Here is a 24,928-nt window from a genome sequence, read left to right as displayed (position 1 = left end):
TATAGCTTAATGTTTGTGACAGCTGGCATCATCCAATTTACCCACGCCAGGGGCCACTGTGGAAACAAGACTAATTGACATTTGGATTTCAGCTTCGGCTACCCTAGCAGGTAGGATAAAGGTCTTGGAGAGGAAGGATGACCAGTAGTGTTGGCCTCTCTAAGACTTAGAGAATTATACAAGGTTCAGTATTTCCATATTTTATTCCTAATAGCTAGTACCAAGTATGCAGGAACAAATGTCTAATTTGAATGAAGTTTAATTACAAAATTTCTCCATTTCAAGATAAAATCTGAAACAGTAAATCAAACTCAAGCTCAACTCAGGCCCAAGACGGCTCCACTGCTGAGAACTGAATTGCCACTGTATCTGTCCAGTGGTCAGCACTGCTCAAGAGCAGGCTTCTAGTACTGCCTGGGATCCAGAGAGTTGAGCAGGAGAGTACTGGGACCATGTACTCCCTATCTATAGTAGGCAGATTTCCATTTCTGAGCTGAACATTTGAGGACAGCTGCTGAGGCAAAATGCTTGTGCTGTAGCCAGAAATAGTAACCCTAAGTTCTTGGGAAATCACATTTTGTACTGTTGGACTAGGCAGACTGGTTTAGGTATTCCACAACTGGAGAGGACACAGTTCATCTGGGCCACTCAGTTTGCCAGAATGGAGTCTGGATCCTCTTCAAAGGATATGTACCTGTAGAAGCTGCTGGCAGTGGGGACTGGTTGGGGTTGGGGGGTGAGAGTCAAAGTTTTGTTCCCTGATTCTAGAAGACTGGGATCATACTTGTAATCCCGGAAGGTGATCAGAAATGTTATTTTAAAACTCAAAAACAGATCCACAGACCACCGACTATAGTGAAAGAAGGTGGTAAGTTTGGGGCAGGCTCTTTAAGTGCAGAAGGTTCCCTGCCTTCGTCAAAACATCTTATGTCTGGGCAACTGGCTACCTTCATATACTGATTCCTTTTTCACAAATAATGCAGGTAAAAGATTTTATGTTCTCCCAGAAGTAACTGTCCGTTTGTCTCGCAAGATAACAGCTCACTGACAACGCACCTAAGTTAGTCAAGAGCTCTGATGAAGATGTACAAGAATAATGTTGTTTCCATGCCTAACACATCTATTCTGTAGTCCATGCATAAACGTGTAATAGTGACTTTCAAACTCTAATCATTTAAGAAAGATGTTTTGTAAGGTTACAGTTGCCATAGTCCATAATATATAAAGTTGCCATAATCCTTCAGGAAAGGATTCACCATTTTAGATGCCATTAAGAACATTCATGATTCATGGGAGAAAGTCAAAATATCAATATAAACAGGTGTTTGAAAGTTGATTCCAACTATCATGAGTGGCTCTGAGGGGTTCAAGGCTCCAGTGGAGGAATGAACTGCAGAAGTGGAGCCTGAAGATGTGACTGAATTGCTGCAATCTCATGCTAAAACTTGAACAGATAAGGAGGTGCTTCTTATGGATGAGTAAAAGTGGTTTCTTCTTATGGATGAGTAAAGAAAGTGGTTTCTTGAGATTGGATCTACTTATGGTGGAGATGCTGTGAACACTGTTGAAATGACAACAAAGGATTTAGAAAAGTCCATAAATTCAGTTGTAAGGCAGTAGCAGGGTATGAGAGGATTGACTCAAACTTTGAAAGAAGTTCTACTGTGGGCAAAATGCTATCAAGCAGCACTCCATGCTACAGGGAAACCTTTTGTGAAAGGAAGAGTCAATCAAGTGGCAAAGTCCATTGCCTTATGCTAAGAAACTGCCACAGCCACCCAACTTTCCAGAAACTACCACCCTGATCAGTCAGCAGCCATCAACTTTGAGGCAAGACCCTCTACCACTAAAAAGATTACAACTTGCTAAGGGCTCAGAAGATCTTTGGCATTTTCTGACAATATTTTAAAATTAAGGTATGTATATTTTTAAAGATACAATGCTATTGAAATACATTATAGACTACAGTACAGTATAACTTCTATATGCATCAGGAAACTAAAAATTCTGTGATTTGCTTTATTGTGGTATTTGCTTTATTGCCATGGTCTGAAACCAAACCCATAACCTCTCTAAGATATGTCTGTATAAGTTCCTAAGCATAGTAGGGAGCATATCTAACTAATGTGTACCATTTTAAGTAGTGGCTATTCTTGAATTTACACTTTCACATGAATTTTAGAATCAGTTTGACTAGCTCTAAGTCCTATTGAGAGTTTTAAAACAGGATTGAAATGAATTCTTTACAATATAACCTTCCCATTCATGGCCATGATATTCTTCTCCATTATTGAAGTTTTCTTATCTTTCAAAAAAGAACATAAGACTCTAGCATATTTTTTGTTAGGCTTTCCCTAGGTGATTTTTAATTGCTATTATAAATAATATCCATTTTTCCCATAAAATATTGCTATATGTTTGTATATTAATCTTGTACTGTTATCTTTTTCAACTCTATTCGTTCTGATAGCTTGTCAGTTGTCTACCTTTCATCTTCTAGGTAAATATTTCTTACAAATAATGAGATTTGCTCCTACTTTCCAATTTATCTCATTACTTTTACTTGTCTTAGTGCACTGGCTAGGACACCCAAGAATACTGTTGAATAGAAGTTGTAGAGGGTATCCTTGTTTGATCCCTGAAAAGAATTCTTCTAGCATTTTACCCTTGTATATGATGATTACTAGAGATAACTTTAAACAAGTTAACAAATTTCTAGTTTGATATTTTTGTTTAGCCAAATACGGTGTGGTGGTTTTAAATGTAATCTACTCCAGTTAAAGACTATGACAGTCTATTATTATCACTAACCAAACTCATGAATAACGAACAGTATGTAAAAAATAATGTTATGTTTTACTTTAGCACCCAGGAAGCTCAAAACCAAACTATCTGAATATAACAACTCTGCACAGCATAGCCTGCTCATCTATATGACGTTGACACTATTCCCTTCCCCAAAATACTGCCTATTCTAATTTATACTATCCTAAATATTTTTCTCTTATTTTTCTATTTTATTGAGTGGATTTCCTATTACTTGCCATACATTTTTAATGGAATAAGATAAAGTATAAATAAAAACTTTAAAAAAACAGGGCTACCTTTGGATTTAAAGTGAAAAATGTGATACAACCGGGACAGTATAGCACATGAAGATCTAACACTATGACTAACAAATGTATTGGGTGATGTGAATTAAGAATCTGGTTCAAAGGAAATCAAGTATTTAAACTGAGGTCTGCTTATATACAGGGTTAAGCTTATTTGTCATGAGTAGCCATTAGTAAATACATGTTAATTTCATACAATTAAAAAGAAACCCACAAACCATTAGCATTTTGATTAATACACGATTAATAAAAGTTTGTTGAACATACAATCTTAGATCATTATAAATTCTTTTTGAAAGGCAGGCTGGGTGCAGTGGCTCACGCCTTAATCCTGACATTTGGGGAGGCCACAGAAGGTAAAAAGCTTGAACTCAGAAGTTCAAGACCACCCTGGGCAACATAGTGCGATCCCATTTTTACAAAAAATACAAATATTAGCCAGGCATGGTGGTGGGCACCTATAGTCCCAGATACTTGGGAGGCTGTGGTGGAAGGATCACTTGAGCTCAGAAGGTCATGGCTACAGTGAGCCAAGATCGCACTCCTGCACTGCACTCCAGCCTGGGCAACACAGCAAAACCTTGCCTAAAACAAAACAAAACAAAACAAAAACAAAACACACTGATCTTATAATTGAGTGATAACACTAAAAAGTAATCACCTCTCCCAACAAAAATGTAAACAGGACCGATAATTTGTGATTTTATTGTCTTTCCTTTGTCCGGCCTTTAACACGTTTCTGTAATTTAAATAAAAATCTATTTACTTTCTCCATTTTAGCAAATGGTTTCTCTACTCAAATAGGTTGCACTATAGTCCCCATATGGTTTTCTACTGTTCCACAACCACTATTTCACAAAGATTGACAAAACTTTAATAAAAGTTAAATTTACAGACATCTTAAGATAACTTGGGAAATATGTAGTAAAAAAGAATCGAGTCCACAAATTAAGAATATTTTGCTAATATGCCAAACACCAATTTCAGCAAATCCAATCTACTTAACTCATATATTTAATGTGGTAATTTTTCTAACAAAATTTAATGGGGATATGAATGATATATTTATGCCCTTGACAAAGATGACATGTGTGATTTTGTTGTGACTAAGAAAGGAGAATATGATTTCTGGTGGTTATTCTATCACTCTGGCTCATGGAAGCTTACAGAATATGTAAGGTTCTGCCACATCCAAAGATGTTAGGCAAATGTAATAGAAGGCGCACTGGGCTGACACACGTTTTCATCGTACAAATCTTCCGGCAGTTCCTCTTCATCTCCATCAGGAAAATATGTAGGGAATGGTAGATTTTTACCGAGATCCTTATATGCAGGCAGTTTAGAATCTCTGACCTGAGATAAGGCAAAAATCTTAGTAAGTGATACCAATTAAGTTCTCTAAAGGCAGACTTTTCAGCTATTATTCATAATCAAAGAAATACCCGCTACTACATTTTCTAATGTGAATAACACAACTGTTACATACATAGAGTAAAAATAACTCAGTCAATGCTTTCCTTTAATTCTAAAAAATTTGACTAAGCCAGTAACAGAAACTCAAGAAGCTACATGAATAAAATCACCAATTGTTACTTTGTATCTTAACTTGTAAGAATCTCTAGGATTGCCCCACAGGATGAAATCACATTCTAAAATTAGTACTTGAATTTCATTTATATGGATTCATTTTCAAATATAATGACCTGACAAACTAGCATTTTTGTTAGTCTTAACTCTAAGAGCACATAATCAAAAATATCATCTCTTATTAAGGAAATTAGCTTACATTTTTCTTCCTCTACCAAAAGAGTCATTTCTCCAACAAATAAAACAAACAAGATTGTATTTCTATGTCACATGGTCAAAAAAAAAAAAAAAAAGTCCTGTATTGATGGAAGATTTAAAGATAATTCTTCAGCATTTTCAAATTTGGGTAAGGGCCTTTAAGTTGAGACTATTTTATATCATTCTTGATTTAGCACTGAATACTCCCATGGACTTAGTGCATTTTTCTGCTTATAGGTGTGAGCAACAAGAACCAATCCTACCTTCATATACAATAAATGCAGCACAATGTATGTCAGAGCATACATTCTTATTGATAAGTTAAAGACAGAATAATATTTAGCAAAAAACAGTAACAGACCTATGAGTATAAGAGCTCTGTTAACTCTATATATTCTCAAAAATTCTAATTATATCTGTGAATTCACAGACTGAACAATTTTAATATAGGTACTGATGTGATCTAAAATGTTGAGTTTTATTTTTGGAAAACATTATTGGATTCTTCAGAACTTCTGACTCATTCTATAGCCTTCATTCATAAGTAAAGTTTTAAAAAAAATTACATGTAATTATATACACAGAGTAAAATGAGGGATAATTACTTTAGCAATAAGAAATGAATAATTTGATTGAAATAAAGTACACAGCTGCTAGGAACAGCTTAGTACAGAAAAACAGATCTACTTTAATCCCTCTTATTAAAATTGTTTCAAGAAATTACCAGTAAATTACCCAGAAGAAAGTAAACTTGTTCAGTTTTGTCGCCCCAATCCATTAATCTTAGGTTGAACTTTAAGAAGGGAAAAAGTCATATTCTTAACAATTTAAACTTGCTCAGTATTTAGGATTGAAAATAAAACCCAAGCAAAAAAACCAATAAAACCAATCACAACAAAACTTTCTGTGCTAATTTGAGAAATAAAAATTTAGTCATCAATGACCCAAAGAGATAATTCTCAGTTGCTTTCACACTTTCATAGAACTATTATACCTGAGAAATATTTTAGACGACAGAAGCACTGTTTATAAAATCTAAGTATTATAATTCATGGATCTGAAATGTAAATGACATCTCAACCATTTTTGTCTTAGTGGTGCAAAAGTTGAGGGCCAAAGGTCTGCAGCCCACATGTATTTCTGTCTATTTAATCTTACCTCAGGTTTATTATTTCCCTGCCTGCACCAAGACTCCCTCAATTATCTACCTCATTCTTTTTATGTCTATCAGCAAACCAGTCTAAATCTTTTAAGAAAATGTGGGGGAAGGACAGACAAAAGCCAGGCAAATCTGAAAATAAATGATATACAGGACATAGGAATGAACACGAATGAATCGTATTTTAGAACATATATATATACTTATTATGCTGTAAACAATAGTTCTTTAGTCTTCATTAATACATTTAGTGAATCCAAACAGCAAAACAAAAAGCTAATGCCAATTAAATAGGTTGGTCATCTCTAAGACTATCTTTACTAACTTTGGAATCTTAAAAAAAAGTTACTGGTAACCCTGTACTCTGAGGAAACAAAAGCTCCCAAAAAGTGAGTGGATGTTAACAAAGTTGGCTGCCCACTAGGAAGTGGTTCAAAACCCATGGGCAAGAAAGGACTAATTTACCTGCTACGGAGTCATCGGAAGAACAGAAATAATGGAGTGAAAGGACATAGCAAGTTTTACCATTTAAAACACAAACCTACAAAATGTTCCCCAAATTCACACCTTAATTAATGCCTGGGCAGATACTTTAAGGTTACAGAAGAAAGTTATTTAAACACCATGTTTCAAAGATTTTTTTAAAGGATGCATTCTTTTATTACACAAATATACTTGCTGGAAATATATTCACTAGTGTGTTAATAGTTCAAAGGGGACTAGACATTGTTCTGATGCCAGTTTCTCAAAATGTATTTAGACTCCTGTTTCAGAACTCTTTGGTGTATCTTCTGAGTATCTTCAGTGATGGCAAACTATTATCGATTATGAGAGTGAATAGAGTTTTTGGAAGTAACCTTTTATTGAAGTAGACGATAAATCTGAGTAATAAATGTTACTGGTTATCAACTATTTATACAACTACATCACAATGTCATTGTATGCACTATAGTTTTTCAAGACAATTGACCATTCATCTCTGCTGGTAACAGGGATATTGTAGAAGTACTTGAGAAGATGTTGTAGTAGTACTTAAGAAGTCACAGCAATGGTAAGGTTCAGCTAGAAAACCAGCCTAGAATCATGTATGTAGAAAAATGGGCAGAAAAGGAGGATTTGACATTTAAAAATTGATCTGGTGTCCAGTATACTTTTGTTCCAAAAAATAATCCTTCTCCTTTATCAAGTTGTGCTATTTATAACCTGTGATCTGAAATGTGGGGTCAGGGATATGAAGATATGTCTTCATATGAATTATGAAGACAAAATACTATGGGAAGTACAATGACAATCCTCTGGCTTCAACTATCTGTCATTGTAAGTATGACTGCCTTACTTGGGGACTAGAAACCTACTTAAACTTAAAAACCTGCAAACTTAAGGAAAAACAAAACTTACAAAAATTCATCAAATACATTTTTCTTTTCTTTTTTTTTTAAGAAGCGAGGTCCCACTCTGTTGCTCAGGCTAGAATGCAGTAGTGTGATCATAGCTCACTGCAGCCTCCAACTCCTGAGGCCACGTGATCCTATCCTCCCACTTCAGCCTCCTGAGTAGCTGGAATTACAGATGCAACCCACCAGGCCTGGCTTAAACGCATTTTTTTCTTTAAGAAAAATGAGAATAATCCAGTCAGTAAGTGAAGTGTCCCAGAAAGGTAATTTTAAAAAGCAAAACTCTTATTCCTTGCAAGATTTCAAAAAATTATTCCTTATGCTAGTAATGGAACCTAGAAATGAAAAAAATATATAAGGAAACACTGAGTTTAAAAAATCAGAGGATTAAGTTTCACTATTTTTTTGCTGCTATCATTGGAAAATCAATGAAGAATATACTCTGGAGAACAGCTGACATAACTTCTAATACAAACTTATTTTCAGCATGGAAGATTCAAAACTCAGAGGTAAGAAAATTTGTATTGTGTTGGAATAAACCCCAGGCAGAATATTTATTTTCTACTTTATGGAAGTAAGTCTCTGAGAACTTAAAGAGTTTTTATTAAAATGTATCTGAGCTATTGGTACAAATTTTTTACTTTCTTTTTTTTTTTTTTTTTTTTAAGAAAAACACTTAAAAGATAAAATCAGGGCATGGTGCTAGTAATAATAAAAAAGCTCCCCCTCAAATGTCTACCTTTAACCACTTCTGATGATTCTAATTTTTACCTCATGTATTTCTGGTTTGTCAAAGTAACTCTTTTAAAAGCCAAAAAAGCATTTTTTGGGGGGTGGGGGCAGGGTTTACTTATAATTGACACATAGTTGTACATATATATGGGGTACAGTGTGATGTCTCAATACATATACATTGTATAATGATAAAATCAGGATAACCAGCATATCCATTACTTTAAACATGTATTATTTCTTTCATGGTGATAACATTCAAAATCCTCTCTTTTACCTATATTGAAATATACATTACTATTAGCTATAGTCAGTCACCCTACTATACAACAGAACACTGGAATGTATTCTTCCTAACTAACTCTGTGCTTGTAGACCACTACTGCCAGCTCTCCTCCCCACTATCTTCCCCCAGCCTCTGGTAAAACCATTCTGCTCTCTACTTCTATGAAATCAACTTTTTTAGATTCTACATAAAAGTGAGATCATGCAATATTTGTCTTTCTGTGCCTAGCTTATTACACTTAACATAATGTCCTCCAGGTTTATCCACATCACCACAAACAACAGCAATTCATTCTGTTTATGGCTGAAGATTATTCTAGTGTGTGTGTGCATTCTCTAGAATATCTTCAGCCATACGCGTGCGCGCGCACACACACACACACGCCCACCCATCCACCCACATCTTCTTTATCCATTCATTTGTAGATGGGGCACTTACACATTCCTTTTGGAAGGACAGAAACATACTGGTATTTCGGCGATAGTTTTCCAAATATCCTTCTCATATTCCTGAAGATCTTTCTGCTTACTGGCCTGATATGGTTTGGATTTTTGTCCCCGCCCAAATCTCAATTGTAATCCCCAATGTTGGAAGAGGGGCCTGGTGGGAAGTGATTGGATCATGGGGGCAGACTTCCCCCTTGCTGTTCTCATGATAGTGAGTTCTCACAAGATCTTGTTGTTTAAAAATGTGTAGCACCTCCCCCTTCTCTCTCTTCCTCCTGCTCCAGCCATGTAAGACATGACCGTCTCTCCTTCCCCTTTTGCTATGATTGTAAGTTTCCTGAGGACTCCCTAGCCATGCTTCCTGAACAGCCTGCAGAACCACGAGCCAATTAAACCTCTTTTATTTATAAATTACCCAATCTTAGGTATTTCTTTATAGGAGTCCATCCATTCTATTAGGATGGACTAATACGCAGCCTTACCCTTTTTACAGGTTCTTGGTTTTAAAGAAACAGAAACATCTTGTGCATTTTTTTTCACTCAGGTGCTACTAAAAAGCAGAAAGATTCAGGAGAGAACATGTGGAAAAACAGTCATTTATTTATGAGCCACATATATGAGTCAAAGGAGACTTTATGGCAAATATCCACATATATAAACAATAGAAAATAAAGATAGTAATTTGTTAGAGCTTGCAAGTAAGAAACAAAAAAAAGAAAAAAAAGAAGACACTTACCTTTACTAAGCAATTTTTATGTCCAGGTACAGAGCCATTTACATAGATGATGTTGTGCTTTGTGTTTATTCTCCACACCTGAAGCATGAAATAAAACCAAAAATTTTAGGATATACTTGTATTAAAACAATGTTACTAAAAGCTGAGGATGTAAGTTGCTTGTAAAGTAATAATCTTACCAGTACTTCAGAATGTTGAATAAGAACTGAAAAACTTCAAGTCCTATGGATGACTTGTAATAGAAGACCATAGCAGATATATCTTATGGAAGTAGTAGAAAACTCTCATTTTAAATAAAGATGTGACTGAATGATCAAGACTATTTGGATATCTCAAAGGACTCTGTTGGCGCCATTAACAATAACAAGTGGAAATTCAATTTTATTTTTAGTTAATACTAGCTTGCTGTAACTAGAGGCTGGAGAAGCCACAACCTCACTGATTCTAATTTCTAAAGTAAGTGGGCTGAGTAGATGGTCCTCAAAAGATTTCCATGTGGAGAAAAAACGTACATAAATGGGAGAGAATGACTGGTCAAAAAATGGTACTGAGAAAATAAAATATTTGGAGAAGGAATCAAGTTTGACCCATGGCTCCTATCTAATAATGAATAAGTATTAAATATTACAGAAATTAAAATCACACACACGAACAAAATACAACAAATAGATGGTCTCTGATGAGTATAAATGTAATAGAAGGGGTAAAAAAATCTTAGGTTTAATTATATAAAATTTGAAAACTTCTCCTGGTCAAAATTTATATATAAAAGGTATCTAGAATAGAGACTGGGAGGATATGCACCAAAATGTTTCCAGTGATTGTCTTTGGGTATTGTTCTTATGGGGGCTTATTTTTGTCTTTGTACTTCCTACATTTTAAAACATACATGCAAACAAACATAAACATTAGTTGTTTAACAGAAATATAATCATACAGCATCCATTATAGTATAACTCAGTGTTAATTAGATACATTTCTCATTGGTAGAGATTGAATTCAACTTCTCTTTTAAATATACACAGATATTTTTTATAAAAACGGATGTATATCATAATCCTTTTGTAGTGCTATTGTTTCCTCCTATTTTGATTGTCTCCCACTCTCCTTACCTACATCCACTTACACACACACACACACACACACACACACACTTGATATATAATCCAAGAACCTGGTATATACCCTTCCACTCATTATATGATGGCACAGCAACATACATACGTAGAGAGCTTCTGTTCAATCTTTTACTCAATAAAGAGCATTATACTGAATGCTCTGAATCTTACTTTTTTCATGCAACAGTATCTTGTAAAAATCTTCCAGGTTCAAGAGTGGACTATTAATTTTGTCTCTTTAATGACTGCACTTTTCATGGCTTGAAATATACATTATCATTACTACCACCATTACTACAACTAGAGTGTACATACACACACACACAATTCATGTATCCTCTTTTCCTCAATAATTTTAAAGCCTCTTAGAACAATGATACAGACACAGATTAAATACATATTCTGCTACCTTTGCATTTAGACAATTTAGCTGTTCCTAAAAAGAACCACTTGCAACACTTACTTTCAGTCCGTATGAGGTCCTATATATGTTTCCCATTTTTCCAGGCATTTTAGTTCCAGGCCAGACTCTGCCAATATCCTAAATGAGAAAACTAAAGTTAACACTTTTAAGTACCATCAATTTTAAACAGCACTGATCAAGCCACAATGCAAACTAAAAATATAAATTATTAAAATGTTTTATTTTTCCCCTATTTGGCTAGGTCCCAGTAAGGAACTAAATATGGATTTAGACATATTTACTCCTAGAGGATTTCCTTTCTAATGAGACTAGACTGATAAAATAAATACAGACTAAGAAACAGATTTAGGAGAAAAACTCAGTAACAACTGACCTAATACTGGCTAAGAATTAAAAAAGGACAAGGGCATACAGACACACTGACACCATCATTCAAAGAAAAAAATGGACTGCCAGGCCTGTTTTGAACTCATCTTCCATATTAACTGACTTAATGGACTTCATCCATACCTCTGGTGCTGGAATGGTCCTACTCCTCCTTGCTTTAGATGTTACTTTCCCTGACCAAAATTATTCAAGGACAGAGTTAGTTATCAGAATACTAGTTTGGCTAGCCCTGGTTTTCTCTGATTTACACAAATCTAACAGCTTCACACAAGTCTCTGATTTTGGCTCTGATAATGGATAATAGTTCTACATCTAAAGAAGCAAATCTGAATTATGACTAAAATGGAACAGCTTCTTACAACACATGAATTCTCACTTTTCCATCAGCTGCTCTCACATTAACAGGTGAAACTCCCAGTGGAAGTACCTCATCATGGCATTAGATACGTTTAAAATGTAACCAACAGACTTAAAAGACAATTCTGAGTATTACAGACTAAGTATCACTCTTATTCATTCTACAAATATATTCCGTTATACATGACTACAATGTTCCAGTAGACAGAACTAAGACATACACACACACACACACCCCTCTATTTCTCTGTGTGCTACATTTTTTCCTTGTGTGCATGCATGCATTTCCCTCCCCCATCAAACAGTATATGCATACTTATAGTTTGAATTCAACACCATAGGGTTCATTTTAATTTTCCCATTTTCATACTTTAATGCCCTTTTCCAATAGTGAGAAACCTAGCTCCATCATCAATACATTTACTTATCTACTCAATCCTACAATTCACAGAAAATTATTTCAGAATTGCTAACTGATACTAATTCAAAAAACAAACTGAATTCAACATTTGCACAAAGTACATTTTAAATTTAGACTCAGGGTATATACAGCCAAACTACAGATGCTCAGCTAACCTTGTGGAATATAACTAATTCTAGTCTGGCTCTGGGAAATGAGTGAGGGGCAAGGATCCATAAAAGGGTGACAAGCACATGGATCCCCCTGGTGTCAAGCTAAAATTACGTGACTTCATATCAAGGACGGACTGAGGACTACATGTGCAGAAGTTGAATATTTAGCATTAAAAAGAGCTTCACTAGTTATACTCACACCAGTTGCAATAGCTCCAGGTCTCCTGTGGGTTTTCGTTTGACCATGCGTAGCAGGCTGGCCTTTAAATCCCCATCTTTTCATGACACCTTGAAAACCTTTACCAATACTGAACAAAACAAACATTAGAATTTACATAATGAAAAGAGCACAGACCATTCCCAATTGCACACTTTCTAGTACCAACTGTACACATTCTTGTTAGAGTTTTAACAATGCTTCTTATCTAAATAACTAGAAAAGGCTATACAAGTAAAACTGCAAATAAACATTCCTTTATCTCTGTCTTGGTCTGCACCCCTTCCTGGAGTCTAATTCTATATAAAATGATTAATTCAAGATTGTGAGACACCAGCAAGCTAAGCACAGGGAATTTTATCTGAACAGGAGTTTTATTATCCTAATTCTGTGAAGATGACACAGCAAAAATGGAAAAGCTCTAGAAGTTTCAAAGTACTTATAACAGATATGGCAAGCAGCCATTAAGATGGAACCCAAAGATCACCACCTCCTGGTACTCATGCTCTTGCTTAATTCCCTCCCCTTGAGTCTGGGTGAACCTAGTCCCTTGCTTCTAATAAAATATGGCAAGAGTGATGAGATGTCACTTCTGAGATTTGGTTACAAAGAGACTGTAGCTTCCATCTTGGTACTCTCTTGCTTGCCAGGCTCTGAAGGAAGCCAACTTCCACAGCTAGTGTAAACTGTCCTATGGAGAGACATGCCGCAAGGATGTCTCCAGCTATTAACGAAGGACCTGAGGTCTGCCAATGGACTATTAGTGGGTACGGAGGCAGATTCTCCCCAATTAGAACCTTGACATGACTACAGCCCTGGCTGATGCTTGACTGCAGCTTTGGGAGAGACCCCAACTCAGAGGCATCCAGGTGAGTTATAATGGGATTTCTGAGCACAGAAACTGAGGTAATAAATGTTTGTTATTTTAAGCTATTAAGTTTTAGGATAACGTGTTAGGCAGCAATAGGTACTAGTACAATAGAGGACTAAGTAGAAAAAAATAATGCTCTAAATGCTGAACAAATTTTATCTTAGAAGATATCAGAAGGATCTTCATCTCAGGGTTGAGAACAAATGGAGAAATAAAATCAGAGAGTAACAATTTCTTACTAATCTAAAATCTCCTTTTAAAATGAAATCACTCTATTTTCAAATTCTGTTAACCTAGAAGAACACCCCATGATCCAGGTAGAAAGCAAACAACACTAAAGCTAAAGCATTATTAACGTTTGTTTCTGAAATGCTCACTATATTAGGTATAGAAGGTATGCAGCTTGAAACAACAAAGGCCATATATGACAAACATACTGATGTTATGCTTTCAGCTACTCCCCTAAGATCAGGAACAAGACAAGTATGCCCACTTTCACCACTTCCATTCAACACAGTGCTAGAAGTCTTAGAGCAATTAGGCAAGAGAAAGAAATAAAAGGTATCCAAATTGTAAAGGAAGAAGTAAAGTTGTCCCATTTGCAGATGATACATCATATATAGGAAATCCTAGACTGCACCAAAAAAAGTGTTAGAATAAATTCAGTAAAGTTGCGGGATATAAAATTAACATATAAAAATTGGTAGTGTTTCTATATACTAAAAGTGAACCATCTGAAAAAAAAAATCAAGAAAACAATTCCATTTTCAATAGCTACGAAAAAATAAGTACCCAGGAATAAACTTAATAATGGAAGTGAAAGATTTCTACACTGAAAATGATAAAACATTAATGAAAGAAACTGCAGAGGATGTGGGTAAATGGAAAGCTATCCCCTGTTCATGAACTGGAAGAATTGCTAAAATGGCCATACTATACAAAGTGGTCTACAGATTTAATGCAATCTCTATCAAAATACAAATGACACACTTCACAGAAATAGAAAAAATAATCCTAGAATTCATACGGAACCACAAAAGACACTGAATAGCCAAAGCAATCCTGAGTAAGAATAAAAAAGCTGGAGACATCATACTACTTGACTTCAAAACATACTACACAAAGCTATAGGAGCCAAAACAGCATGCTACTGGCATAAAAACAGACACACAGAACAATGGAACAGAACAGAGAGCCCAGAAATAAATTCACACATCATGGTCAATTGATTTTTGACAAAGGTGGCAATACCACACACTGGGGAAAGACAGTTTCTTCTATAAATGGTGCTGGAAAACTTGAACATCCACATGTAATGAGGTTAGACCCCTCTCTCTCACCATATGCAAAAATCAATTCAAAATGGATTAAAGACTTAATGAAAAAAAAGTATGAAACTACTAGAAGAAAATATAGGGGAAATGCTTCATAATACTGGGCTGGGCAAGTATTTTTAAATGAGACCTCAAAAGCACAGACAACAAAAGAAAAGACACAGTACATCAAACTCAAAAGCTTTTTGCACAGCAAAAGAAACAAAGCAAAGAGACAACCTACAGAATGGGAGAAAACATCTGCAAACTACATCTGACAAGAGATATATAAAACATATACTAAAAGAACTGCAAAAAAAACTAAAATAGTTTGCAAAGGAACTCAAACAACTAAAAAAACCCCAAGTAACCCAATTAAAAAATGAGCAAAATATCTTAACACATTTCTCAAAAAGAGACAAAGAAATGGCCAACAAGTATATGAAAAATGTTCAAAACCACTAATTATCAGGGAAATGCAAATCAAAACCACAAGGAGATACCATCTCATTCCAGTAAGAATGGCTACTGTCAAAAAGACAAAAGAAAACAAGCGTTGGTGAGAATGTGGACAAGAGAACACATACACTGTTAGTGGGGATATAAATTAGTATAGCCACTATGGAAAACAGTATGGAAGCATCCCTCAAAACATTAAAAATATGATGACCATATGATCCAGCAATCCCACTATGGGGTAGATATCCAAAGTACATGAAATCAACATGTTGAAGAGATATCTTACATTTATTGAGCACCATTCACAATAGCCAAGATACAGAATCAACCTAAGTGTCCAACAACAGACAAACGGATAAAGGAAATGTGGCACATATACACATGGAATGTGATTGTCATAAAAAATAAAATCCTGCCATTTGCAACATTAATGAAATTGGAGGACATTACGTTAAGTGAAATATACCACACACAGAAAGACAAATAATGTATGATCTCACTCACATGTGGAATCTAAAAAATGTTGCTATGATAGAAGTAGAGAGTGCAACAGTGATTACCCAGAGACGGGGGAGAGGATGGGGATGGGAATGAGGAAGTTGGGGAGAGGTTGGTTAATAGGTAGATAGAAGGAATAAGTTCTGGTGTTCTATGGTACACTAGGGTATCTATGGTTAACAGTAAATTATTATATATTACAAAATAGCTAGGAATGTTTTTGAATGTTCTCACCACAAAAAAATGATACATGCATGAAGTAACAGGTACCGTAACTATCCTAATTTGATCATTATACAATATACACACATATTAAAACATCAACTTGTACCCCATAAATACAACTGCAATGTGTCAATTAGAAATAAAATTTGTCTTTGACTATATCAGTATAAATGACACAATAAAAAGACTGGAAAAAATTGTAAGACTGTATTAGACTTTTTAATTTTTTTTTTTTTTTTTTTTTTTTTTTTAAAGAGACAGGGTCTTACTCTGCCAACCATGCTGGAGTGCAGTGGTACAGTGATAACTCACTGTAGTCTTAAACTCCTGGTCTCAAGCAATCCTCCTGTCTCAACCTCATGAGTAGCTAGGACTACAGACTACAGGTGCATGCCACCACACTCAGCTAATTTTTAATTTTTTTGGTGGATAGAAGGATCTTGCTTTGTTGCTTAGGCTTTCTTGAACTTCCAGCCTTGAGTGATCCTCCCACCTGGGCCTCCCAAAGTGTTGGGATTACAGGTGTGAGCCACCATGCCAGGCATGTGACATATTTTTACTCTTAAAATGAAGATTTTTCTCACCTTTTACTAGATAAAACATCAACATATTTTTAACAGAGTGTTCCCTAACTCCACCAATGTTAGCTATTATTATATAGTATACTGCTCAGGCCATTTACAAAGAGGACAAAAAGAAAAAGATTATAAAAACAAACTTATTTCCACAAGGACTTTGCTATGCATTCAGCAAACAATTATCAGACAGCAATGGATTGAAGAAAGCCTATGTGAATAATACAGTTTGTTTTCAATACATCAAAAATCCACTCTAAAAATAAGGATAAGGCTGGGTGTGGTGGCACATGCCTGTAATCCCAGCACTTTGGGAAGTTGAGGTGGGAGGGCTGCTTGAGGTCAGGCGAGGCCAGCCTGGCCAACATAGTGAGACCTCAAACTTAAAAACAAAAATGATACATTACATCTACAACTTAACAGCTGAATACTATCAAATCATAGGTCAAAAGTTACTTTTATAAGAATAATTTAAACGTAGCTTACACCACATTCTTCACATTAAGCCCATGAACAGTGTATATATAATTTTTTGGATGTGAAAACTCAAAATAATGTGTATACCTGATCAAAGAGCTAAAACATAACACATATTAAATAAAAACCCACTATTTAGTTATGTAAACTAACATCTAAGAGGATAATCAAATATTTTATGCTTTAGAAATTTAACAAATGTTTCCATTTAACATTGCATTTTAGAACCTAATTGGAAAGTACAGTGCTTAGCAATTTAAAAACAAAAAGGAAATACCTAAAGAGTAATTTGAACTTACCATATCATTTGGCAAACAACACTTCAAAGAGAAAAGGAGAGAGACTGGCAACACTAATCTAAGTAAACAACATTGGCCATTCCTGGTAGAAAGTTTACTGGTACTTCTGTGTTCTTAAAACTGATGATCTCTAACTTAAAAAGAGAGCATGAGTGCATGCACCAATAGAACACATGCCAGGTGAACTACAGAAGATAATTTAGCTCATTTTAAGAGTAAATAATTATAAGATAAAAGTGGTATCCTGAAAGTGCTAATTATCTGTTGGCTAATTACAGATTGCTTTTCAATCTAGCTCTAGAATACATCATGTAGTTATACTCTGTACAATGAGAACTTCTTCAGTAACCTTTAAACAAAAGAACAAAACACAAATAACACGACAAATTATTGGCTGAATTCAGATTAGGGAGAACAGAGTGTACCTGTTGATCCATGGGAGGTTCAAGTATTTATACTACTCTCAGTTGTCACTCAACTTGAGAACAAAAATAAAACAAAAGCAAGAAATGAACTAATCTATACTTAGCATAGCGAGACACATTTCAAGTAAAAGGTTTTCACAGGTCATATAAAATAAAATCTTCATTTTACTAAAAATAATATACAACATACTTTATATTTTATCTCTTACCCATTTTCTGCTGTAGTTTTTAATTAATGATAGCAGAAAAAATCAAATAAAGGAAAGCTTAAAGTGGAAAGAACACAGAGATCCCAATTTTAGTGAGATATATTTGAAAATTAAGAAGACATAAAGGATTTATTTTGAGTATCTATACTAAAATATAGAAATTCAGATGTATCATTTAATCCAGGAAACATTATTGTCCTTGCTTCTCAGTCCATTTCCCCTTAGTACACTTTCAGTGCACGAAGGGTAGAAACTGTGTATTATTTAGCCGTAGTGCCCAGTCTAGAGAAGTAGAGTAAAATTTGTTACTGGCTATAGCTGTGTCCTGGGAAGACAGGGTATTAAATCTCCTTTCTTCTGTCCTACAGTTTCCAATTATTGTATAATGGGCATGCCTTTTAGTTTGAAAAGATGGTTTGAAGAAAAGGGAAGAAGCTTAAAGGTATGGCTAATAATCCTGCAGAAAGAAGGGAATGCACAATTTAATGTTTCCCACTGAATTCTATAAATCTCTAGAGATTCTTACTATGAGAATTGCATTCCCTTGCTATACTGTGACAAATGCCCAAACGCCTACCAGCAGACACACAGGTTTTAATATAAATCCATCATGTATTTCTTTGTGAGAAACTGCCTTTCATTGCATGATTCTGGATATACTTGTCTATGGGGATAAAATGAAATGTCCATAAAGTGAAGAGTGACCATATACCTGCTTTTAAACCCATCCATTCTGTGTCCTCTGAGAACTTCCTCTAAAATTCCCATCCCCTGAGTCTCTCCCTTGAGAAGCCACTGGATTCTCCTACCTTCTTTTCCCTTCATATCCCTCCTCCTCTTTCACTGGAACACAAACTGCTTCTCCTTCTCCCATCTACCATCCACTCTCTGCAATCCATCTTCCTCTCCAATTACTCTTTGGAATTCACTCTGAGATTAATCCCCAAATCCCAAATCCAAGTCTTTTACTAAAACAGCTTTTTATTATGGAAGTTTTAAGGAATATTCAGGAGCAGAGAGATTAACTCAATAAATCCCCATGTATCCATCATCCAGTGTCGAACAATAATCGACTCAAGACCTATTTTTTTTCATCTGTTCCTCTCCTCTGACAACTCCAATAGATTATTGTGAGGTAAACTCCAGATACCCTATCATTTCATTCACAAATATTTCAGTAGAGATCTCTAAAAGAATACTTTTGAAGAACAAAACCACAATACCATTATCACAACCTAAAAAATTTAGTAATTTCTTTACATCGGTGTTTAGATTTCTATGGGATCTTTTAAAATAGAATCTAGGCTTTCCTCTACCCCTTAACGTCCCGCTCCTTTCCATTGTCATCATTTCCTCCCTGTTTTCCTGCTTCCCTAATATTCTTTGAGAAATCTCTTTCCTCTTGCTGCCTCTGATTCTCTTCTCACTAAGGTTTAAAAGAGGGGTTGGCAAACTGGCCTGTGCTGGCCGTATGTTTTCGTAAATAAAGTTTTATTGGGATAGAGTCATGCACACTAATTTACATATTGCCTATCTCCAATTTAGAGCTGCAATGGCAGAATGAGTTAGTTCTCTCATGGGCAAGAGAGAACATAATAATGTCTGCAAACCTAAGATATTTACTTCCCATTCTTTGAGAAAAAGTTTTTAGACCCCTGAAGTTATTAGTAATAAGCTGGAGTTCCACAATCTTGCACTCTGGCAAGAATTTTGCTATGATCCCATTCTACAGATGTACCAACCATAGCCAATTGGAAGTACCTCAGCCATTCACTTGCAGTGTTTCAGAAACAAACCAAACATCTCTCTTCCTTCAAGTGATCCTTCAACAGCCACTAGAGCAAAATTCCCAAGGTGGTAATCTAATCACATAAATTTGTACTCTGCTTTAAAAAAAACAAGCAAACAAACTTAGATGGTTCCCCAGTAATATTTTTAGCTTAGAATATATAAGGTTTTTTATAACTGGATCCAACCTGATTTCCAAACACTGAAAAATCTTAGTCATAGCAGATTACTCCATGAGTCCCTAAACAAGCCACTCTTCCATGCCTTTGTTCATTTTGTTCCTTCTGCCTCAAACACCCTTCATACTACATTGTCTATCTTCCCACTATTGTCATGAAAGAACAACCAAGTATTTAATATCAAGTTGCATCACCTGTGAAATATTCGATTTTTTTTTTTTTTTTTTTTTTTTTTTTTGAGACAGACTCTCGCTCTGTTTACCAGGCTGCAGTATAGTGGTGGGATCTCGGCTTACTGCAAGCCCCACCTCCCAGGTTCAAGCAATTCTCATGCCTCAGCCTCCCAAGTAGCACTTGCCACCACGGCTAATTTTTTGTCTTTTTAGTAGAGACGAAGTTTCGCTATGTTGGTCAGGCTGGTCTCAAACTCCTGGCCTCAAGTGATCTGTCCACTCTGGCCTCCCAAAGTGCTGGGATTACAGGTGTGAGCCACTATGCCCAGCCCAAAATATTTGATTTTTAATTTTTAAAAATCAAAATCCATACTCTAAGTAGAGGTTTTTCAATTAGAACTATTTCCAAATTAAGTTTTCTTTTTTTCTTCAGGGAAATGTTTAGAGTCCTGCAATTTATCCAGCCACTGATGAAGCTGGTTAGAGCTGGCAGGAACTCCAAATTATTCTTGCATACACTGTCCCCCCTGCCTGGCCATGAGCACAGTCAGGCAAGGTCTACAAGTATGCCCTCCAAATTAAGTTTTCACTTTCTCTCTTTATGCTGTAAGAAGTTTAAGTGACTTGTACATGTATCACTCAAAAAACCAGTAACTGTGTACCAAATGGAGAAAGGACACTTGACTTCTTTAAGAATACACCCAAATCAGGCTACATTTTTAAAATTTAATAAATAGAAGTGGGGGTGGGAAGGTGAAGAAATTACTGGTTTAAAAATCAGCTTCTCTGTTATGGTAAAATGGAGATTCACAGGAAAATGGAGATTCACCTGAGTTTCTAGCTAAAATCAACACCAAGCTGAAATGAACCTATAAAACAGATTAGAATTAAGATGAAATCTGGCTGGGCATGGTGGCTCACGCCTGTAATCCCAGTACTTTGGGAGGCCGAGGCGGGCGGATCATGAGGTCAGGAGATCAAGATCATCCTGGATAACACAGTGAAACCCCATCTCTACTAAAAATACAAAAAAATAGCCGGGTGTAGTGGCAGGCACCTGTAGTCCCAGCTACTCAGGAGGCTGAGGCAGGAAAATGGCATGAACCCGGGAGAAAGAGTTTGCAGTGAGCCGAGATCGTGCCACTGCACTCCAGCCTGGGCGACAGAGCGAGACTCCGTCTCAAAAAAAAAAAAAAAAAGATTTAAGATAAAATTTTTTAACTGTGATAAAGTATTACTGAATATGAAAGCAAAATGTCTAAATCAACATCAAAAGAAATTCTCGTAGGATATAATAATCACTTTACTATGCTTTAGATTCAAACTATCCAAATGTTCTTAGTTTTAAAACAAACAAAACATTCTAATAAACAAAAAAGAATAATTTTTGCCAAAACATATTATATGTATATAAAAGGCTTATTAGCTAGTTGACAATCTCCCTCAAGATTAGCTTTTAACTCATGATGAACTAATATGGCACAAACATTTTAATCTTTTATCACAGCTTCTCCTCATTTCAGCAAACTCACCCAGATGTTTCCTACTTACTTGCATTTCCACATAGCATCTCTACTGAAGATCCCTGTAAAGTGTGGCAGTCAATTTCTACCCAATTCAGTGTTGCTGTCTAAACCTACTTGATCAGTGATGAACAGCTGCTGAGCCCACAAGTCAGTCATGTTGGAATTTTCCAGTTGCTTTATGTTCCATTCACATAGAGTTAGAAGGTGGCATGGAATATCAGTATAGCTGTAACTCTTTAAGATGAATTTGTGACAGCATGACCTGAAATGCAGGTATATGATTTCTGTCTAAAAAGCATAAACCTCCCATCAATATCTGGGAACATTTTTATCAACAAGAGTGCGAGGAGTGCACTGCTTACGGCTTTTCTGACATCAAATCTAGCTCATTTAATAGTACAAAGAGTCAAATGTGCAGTGATTCCTTCAATTTCCCAACTGCACTAAATAAACCCAGAACACCACATTTGCTGTCCTGGGCACACCCTGTTCTTCTCAAAGAAGAAAACACAAACAATTCTACAATATCATGAAAGGACACAAATTTTCTGAAGGTCTTCAGCCATATAATGTTCTTCAATAGATTAGAAAGCCATATTGCCATGAGCTATGAATATACTGTCATGTATTATTTCTTCATTAGTATAGATAAGGGTGAGTTATGACACTTGGAAAACTGAGGAATTATTTTTTGGAAACAGATTGTTAGAATTGAAAAAAACGTTAGAAACCATTTAGCCTCAGACCCTCAGGTTAAAGATAACGAAATCGAAATCCCCACAAGTTAACCCACTTGCCCAAAATCAAATCCCTGGAAATGGAAGCATCCGGCCACACTTTCAATCCAGGTCATAGTGCCTCTCAAGAAACAGATTAGAAGAAAAATATTAAAATATTCCAGCAAATCGGAGAGGCATGAAGTCATTTCAAGGGCATCCTCATTACTCTGTAAATTCCAGATACAATAGATAGTATGTGATCTTAAAATCACCTGGAGTGTTTTGTAAAGCTACTACTTTGTTACATAAAATATAAAGGCAAAACTTAATGTATTAGAAAACACCAGAATTGAATTCCTAATAACGTCATGTTTTCTATTCATTTCGAAAGATATTTTCTATTCAGGAAAACATGGATCTTTCTTTTTAAAATTGAAACTAATTACAAAGCAGCAACATCAGTAATAGTGATAGTAGCTAATACTCCTGAGCATTTATTACGTGCCAGGCCTTGAGCTAAGAGCTTTCTATGCACTGTCATTCAATCTTTGTAATATGGCTGTGAAGTACATTTACAATTATTCTTATGTTAAAAATGAAGCAGCAAAGAGATTAAGAAAGTTATCTAGGTCACAGAGCTACTGAAAGGCCCGTGCTTTTAGCTACCACCTTACATTGCCTCTTATTAGGCCTTAATTTTGCTGAGCTTGAGTAAAAACATGCTGCTTTGTAAATAGGGAGGCAATTATAGATGACCACTAATAAAATTTTTAACCCAACAAAACAACTAAATATAACCCCAACACACCACTCTCCAATCATTCATTTTGACTGATTTAAGAGGGATTAATTTTTACAGAGATTATTTCTCTCTATAGTTTAATCACTCATCTTGAAAATTGTTTCACTAATACATTAAAAACATACTGCTTTGAATAACTAGTACATAAAGTTACTTGTTAAAAATGAAATAAAACTGAAAATGTACAGGACAGCACAGCAACTGTATCCTGAAGGCAGCACATACCTTGCTTTCTCCTTCCAGTTTACAACAAACATCTACCAGTTAGAACAATGAGCTTGTGGGCAGTTTCTGACAGTATGCAGACACTCTTCACTCAACAGTGTACTGGGCTAGGTATACAGCCCACAGAGTCTTTACTCTTTGACAGTTTAAACACCTTTAAGACTTTGGTAGGCAACAATACTTCTTTACACATTTTGGTATTTGAATGAAAGAATCCAAACTAACTGAATCTCACTAAATGTGCCAAGGTGCTCCAATACCTAATCTTCTCCACCGCACTCCCCTTAATTTTTATTACTGGCCAGGCATGGTGGCTCACGCCTGTAATCCCAGCACTTTGGGAGGCTGAGGCAGGCGGATCATGAGGTCAGGAGATCGAGACCATTCTGGCTAAAACTGTGAAACTCCATCTCTACTAAAAATATAAAAAATTAGCTGGGCGTGGTGGCAGTTGCCTGTAGTCCAGCTACTCAGGAGGCTGAGGCAGGAGAATGGCGTGAACCTGGGAGGCAGAGCTTGCAGTGAGCCGAGATCATGCCACTGCACTCCAGCCTGGTCAACAGACCAAGACTCCATCTCAAAAAAAAAAAAAAAAAAAAAAAAAAATTTATTACTAATGATAACATTGTCAAGTAGTTATTTTTCTGTTTTGAGACCAAAGGGTAATGAGAATTTAAAGGGCACCGACAACTGTAAAGTAGTAAGATTATTCTTGAAAATATGAGTTGTTTTAATCAGCCCAGACTTGTAGACAAGATTTTTAAATTGTCCTTCTTTCAGAAAGAAAAAATATTTTAAGTACCTGAAGTCTTCTGACTTCAAATTTTAAGTAAATAAATAAATTACAGATAACCAGGAGAAAAATTACTTCAGGTATGCGCTGTCATGAATTCAAAGTTCAACAAGACACCTAGCAGGAAGTGTCTCTCCATGCTATTATGAATGCATCACTACCATCTCTGTCCTTCAAGTCCTTTCAGGCAGACACCTAACACTGCTCCCTAAACACAGCAGAAAGCATCTTTAGTTTTCTTTTTATTTGTTCTTTGTTTCACTCTTCTCTCATTTCTTCCTTTTTTTTTTTTTTTTTACAAGTTATAATAAGCACCACTAGAATTCAACAGAAAAAAAATGGGCTAAACATCCTATGCTGGGAATAGAATTAACAGTCATACCTCAGCTTACTCACTATTTATATATTATCTATAGTTGTTCCCTCTTCAAAATCGAGACTGAAAGAATGGGAAAATGTTAGACTCTAAACCATCATCTATTAAAAGTTACAATGGAATATAATTGCTACTATAGAACAAGAACATAAACCTTAAAAATGTAGCCAGGGTAGGGGCAGGGAGAAAAGACATCATGATACATGCTAGTTTAAAGATTTTATTTGGAATGAATTACATAAACTGCCATATTTCAAAGACTGGGCTTC

The 24,928-nt window shown here is 35.6% G+C and overlaps 1 protein-coding gene and 1 non-coding gene across 3 annotated transcripts in view; both read right to left on the bottom strand.

Moving 5' to 3' along the window:
* Positions 1-3,791: 3,791 nt before the first annotated feature.
* The window catches only part of MRPL3 (mitochondrial ribosomal protein L3), a 40,949-nt gene continuing 19,812 nt past the window's right edge, over positions 3,792-24,928 (bottom strand). For both annotated transcript variants that reach the window (XM_055295458.2, XM_063610757.1), the window contains exons 7-10: positions 12,710-12,818; positions 11,233-11,310; positions 9,652-9,729; positions 3,792-4,466 (exon numbers count right to left, since the gene is read on the bottom strand). In XM_055295458.2, coding sequence (XP_055151433.1) covers positions 4,314-4,466; positions 9,652-9,729; positions 11,233-11,310; positions 12,710-12,818 — 418 coding nt within the window. In that variant the 3' untranslated portion in view covers positions 3,792-4,313. The remainder of the gene's footprint in view (positions 4,467-9,651; positions 9,730-11,232; positions 11,311-12,709; positions 12,819-24,928) is intronic.
* Positions 20,654-20,790, bottom strand: LOC129492426 (small nucleolar RNA SNORA58). The gene has a single exon (XR_008660875.1). It is a non-coding gene; the product is annotated as a small nucleolar RNA SNORA58 (small nucleolar RNA).

This window comes from Symphalangus syndactylus, chromosome 10, assembly GCF_028878055.3.
Source record: "Symphalangus syndactylus isolate Jambi chromosome 10, NHGRI_mSymSyn1-v2.1_pri, whole genome shotgun sequence".
NCBI classification, from domain to species: domain Eukaryota; kingdom Metazoa; phylum Chordata; class Mammalia; order Primates; family Hylobatidae; genus Symphalangus; species Symphalangus syndactylus.
This window is presented reverse-complemented; position numbering and strand designations above follow the sequence as displayed.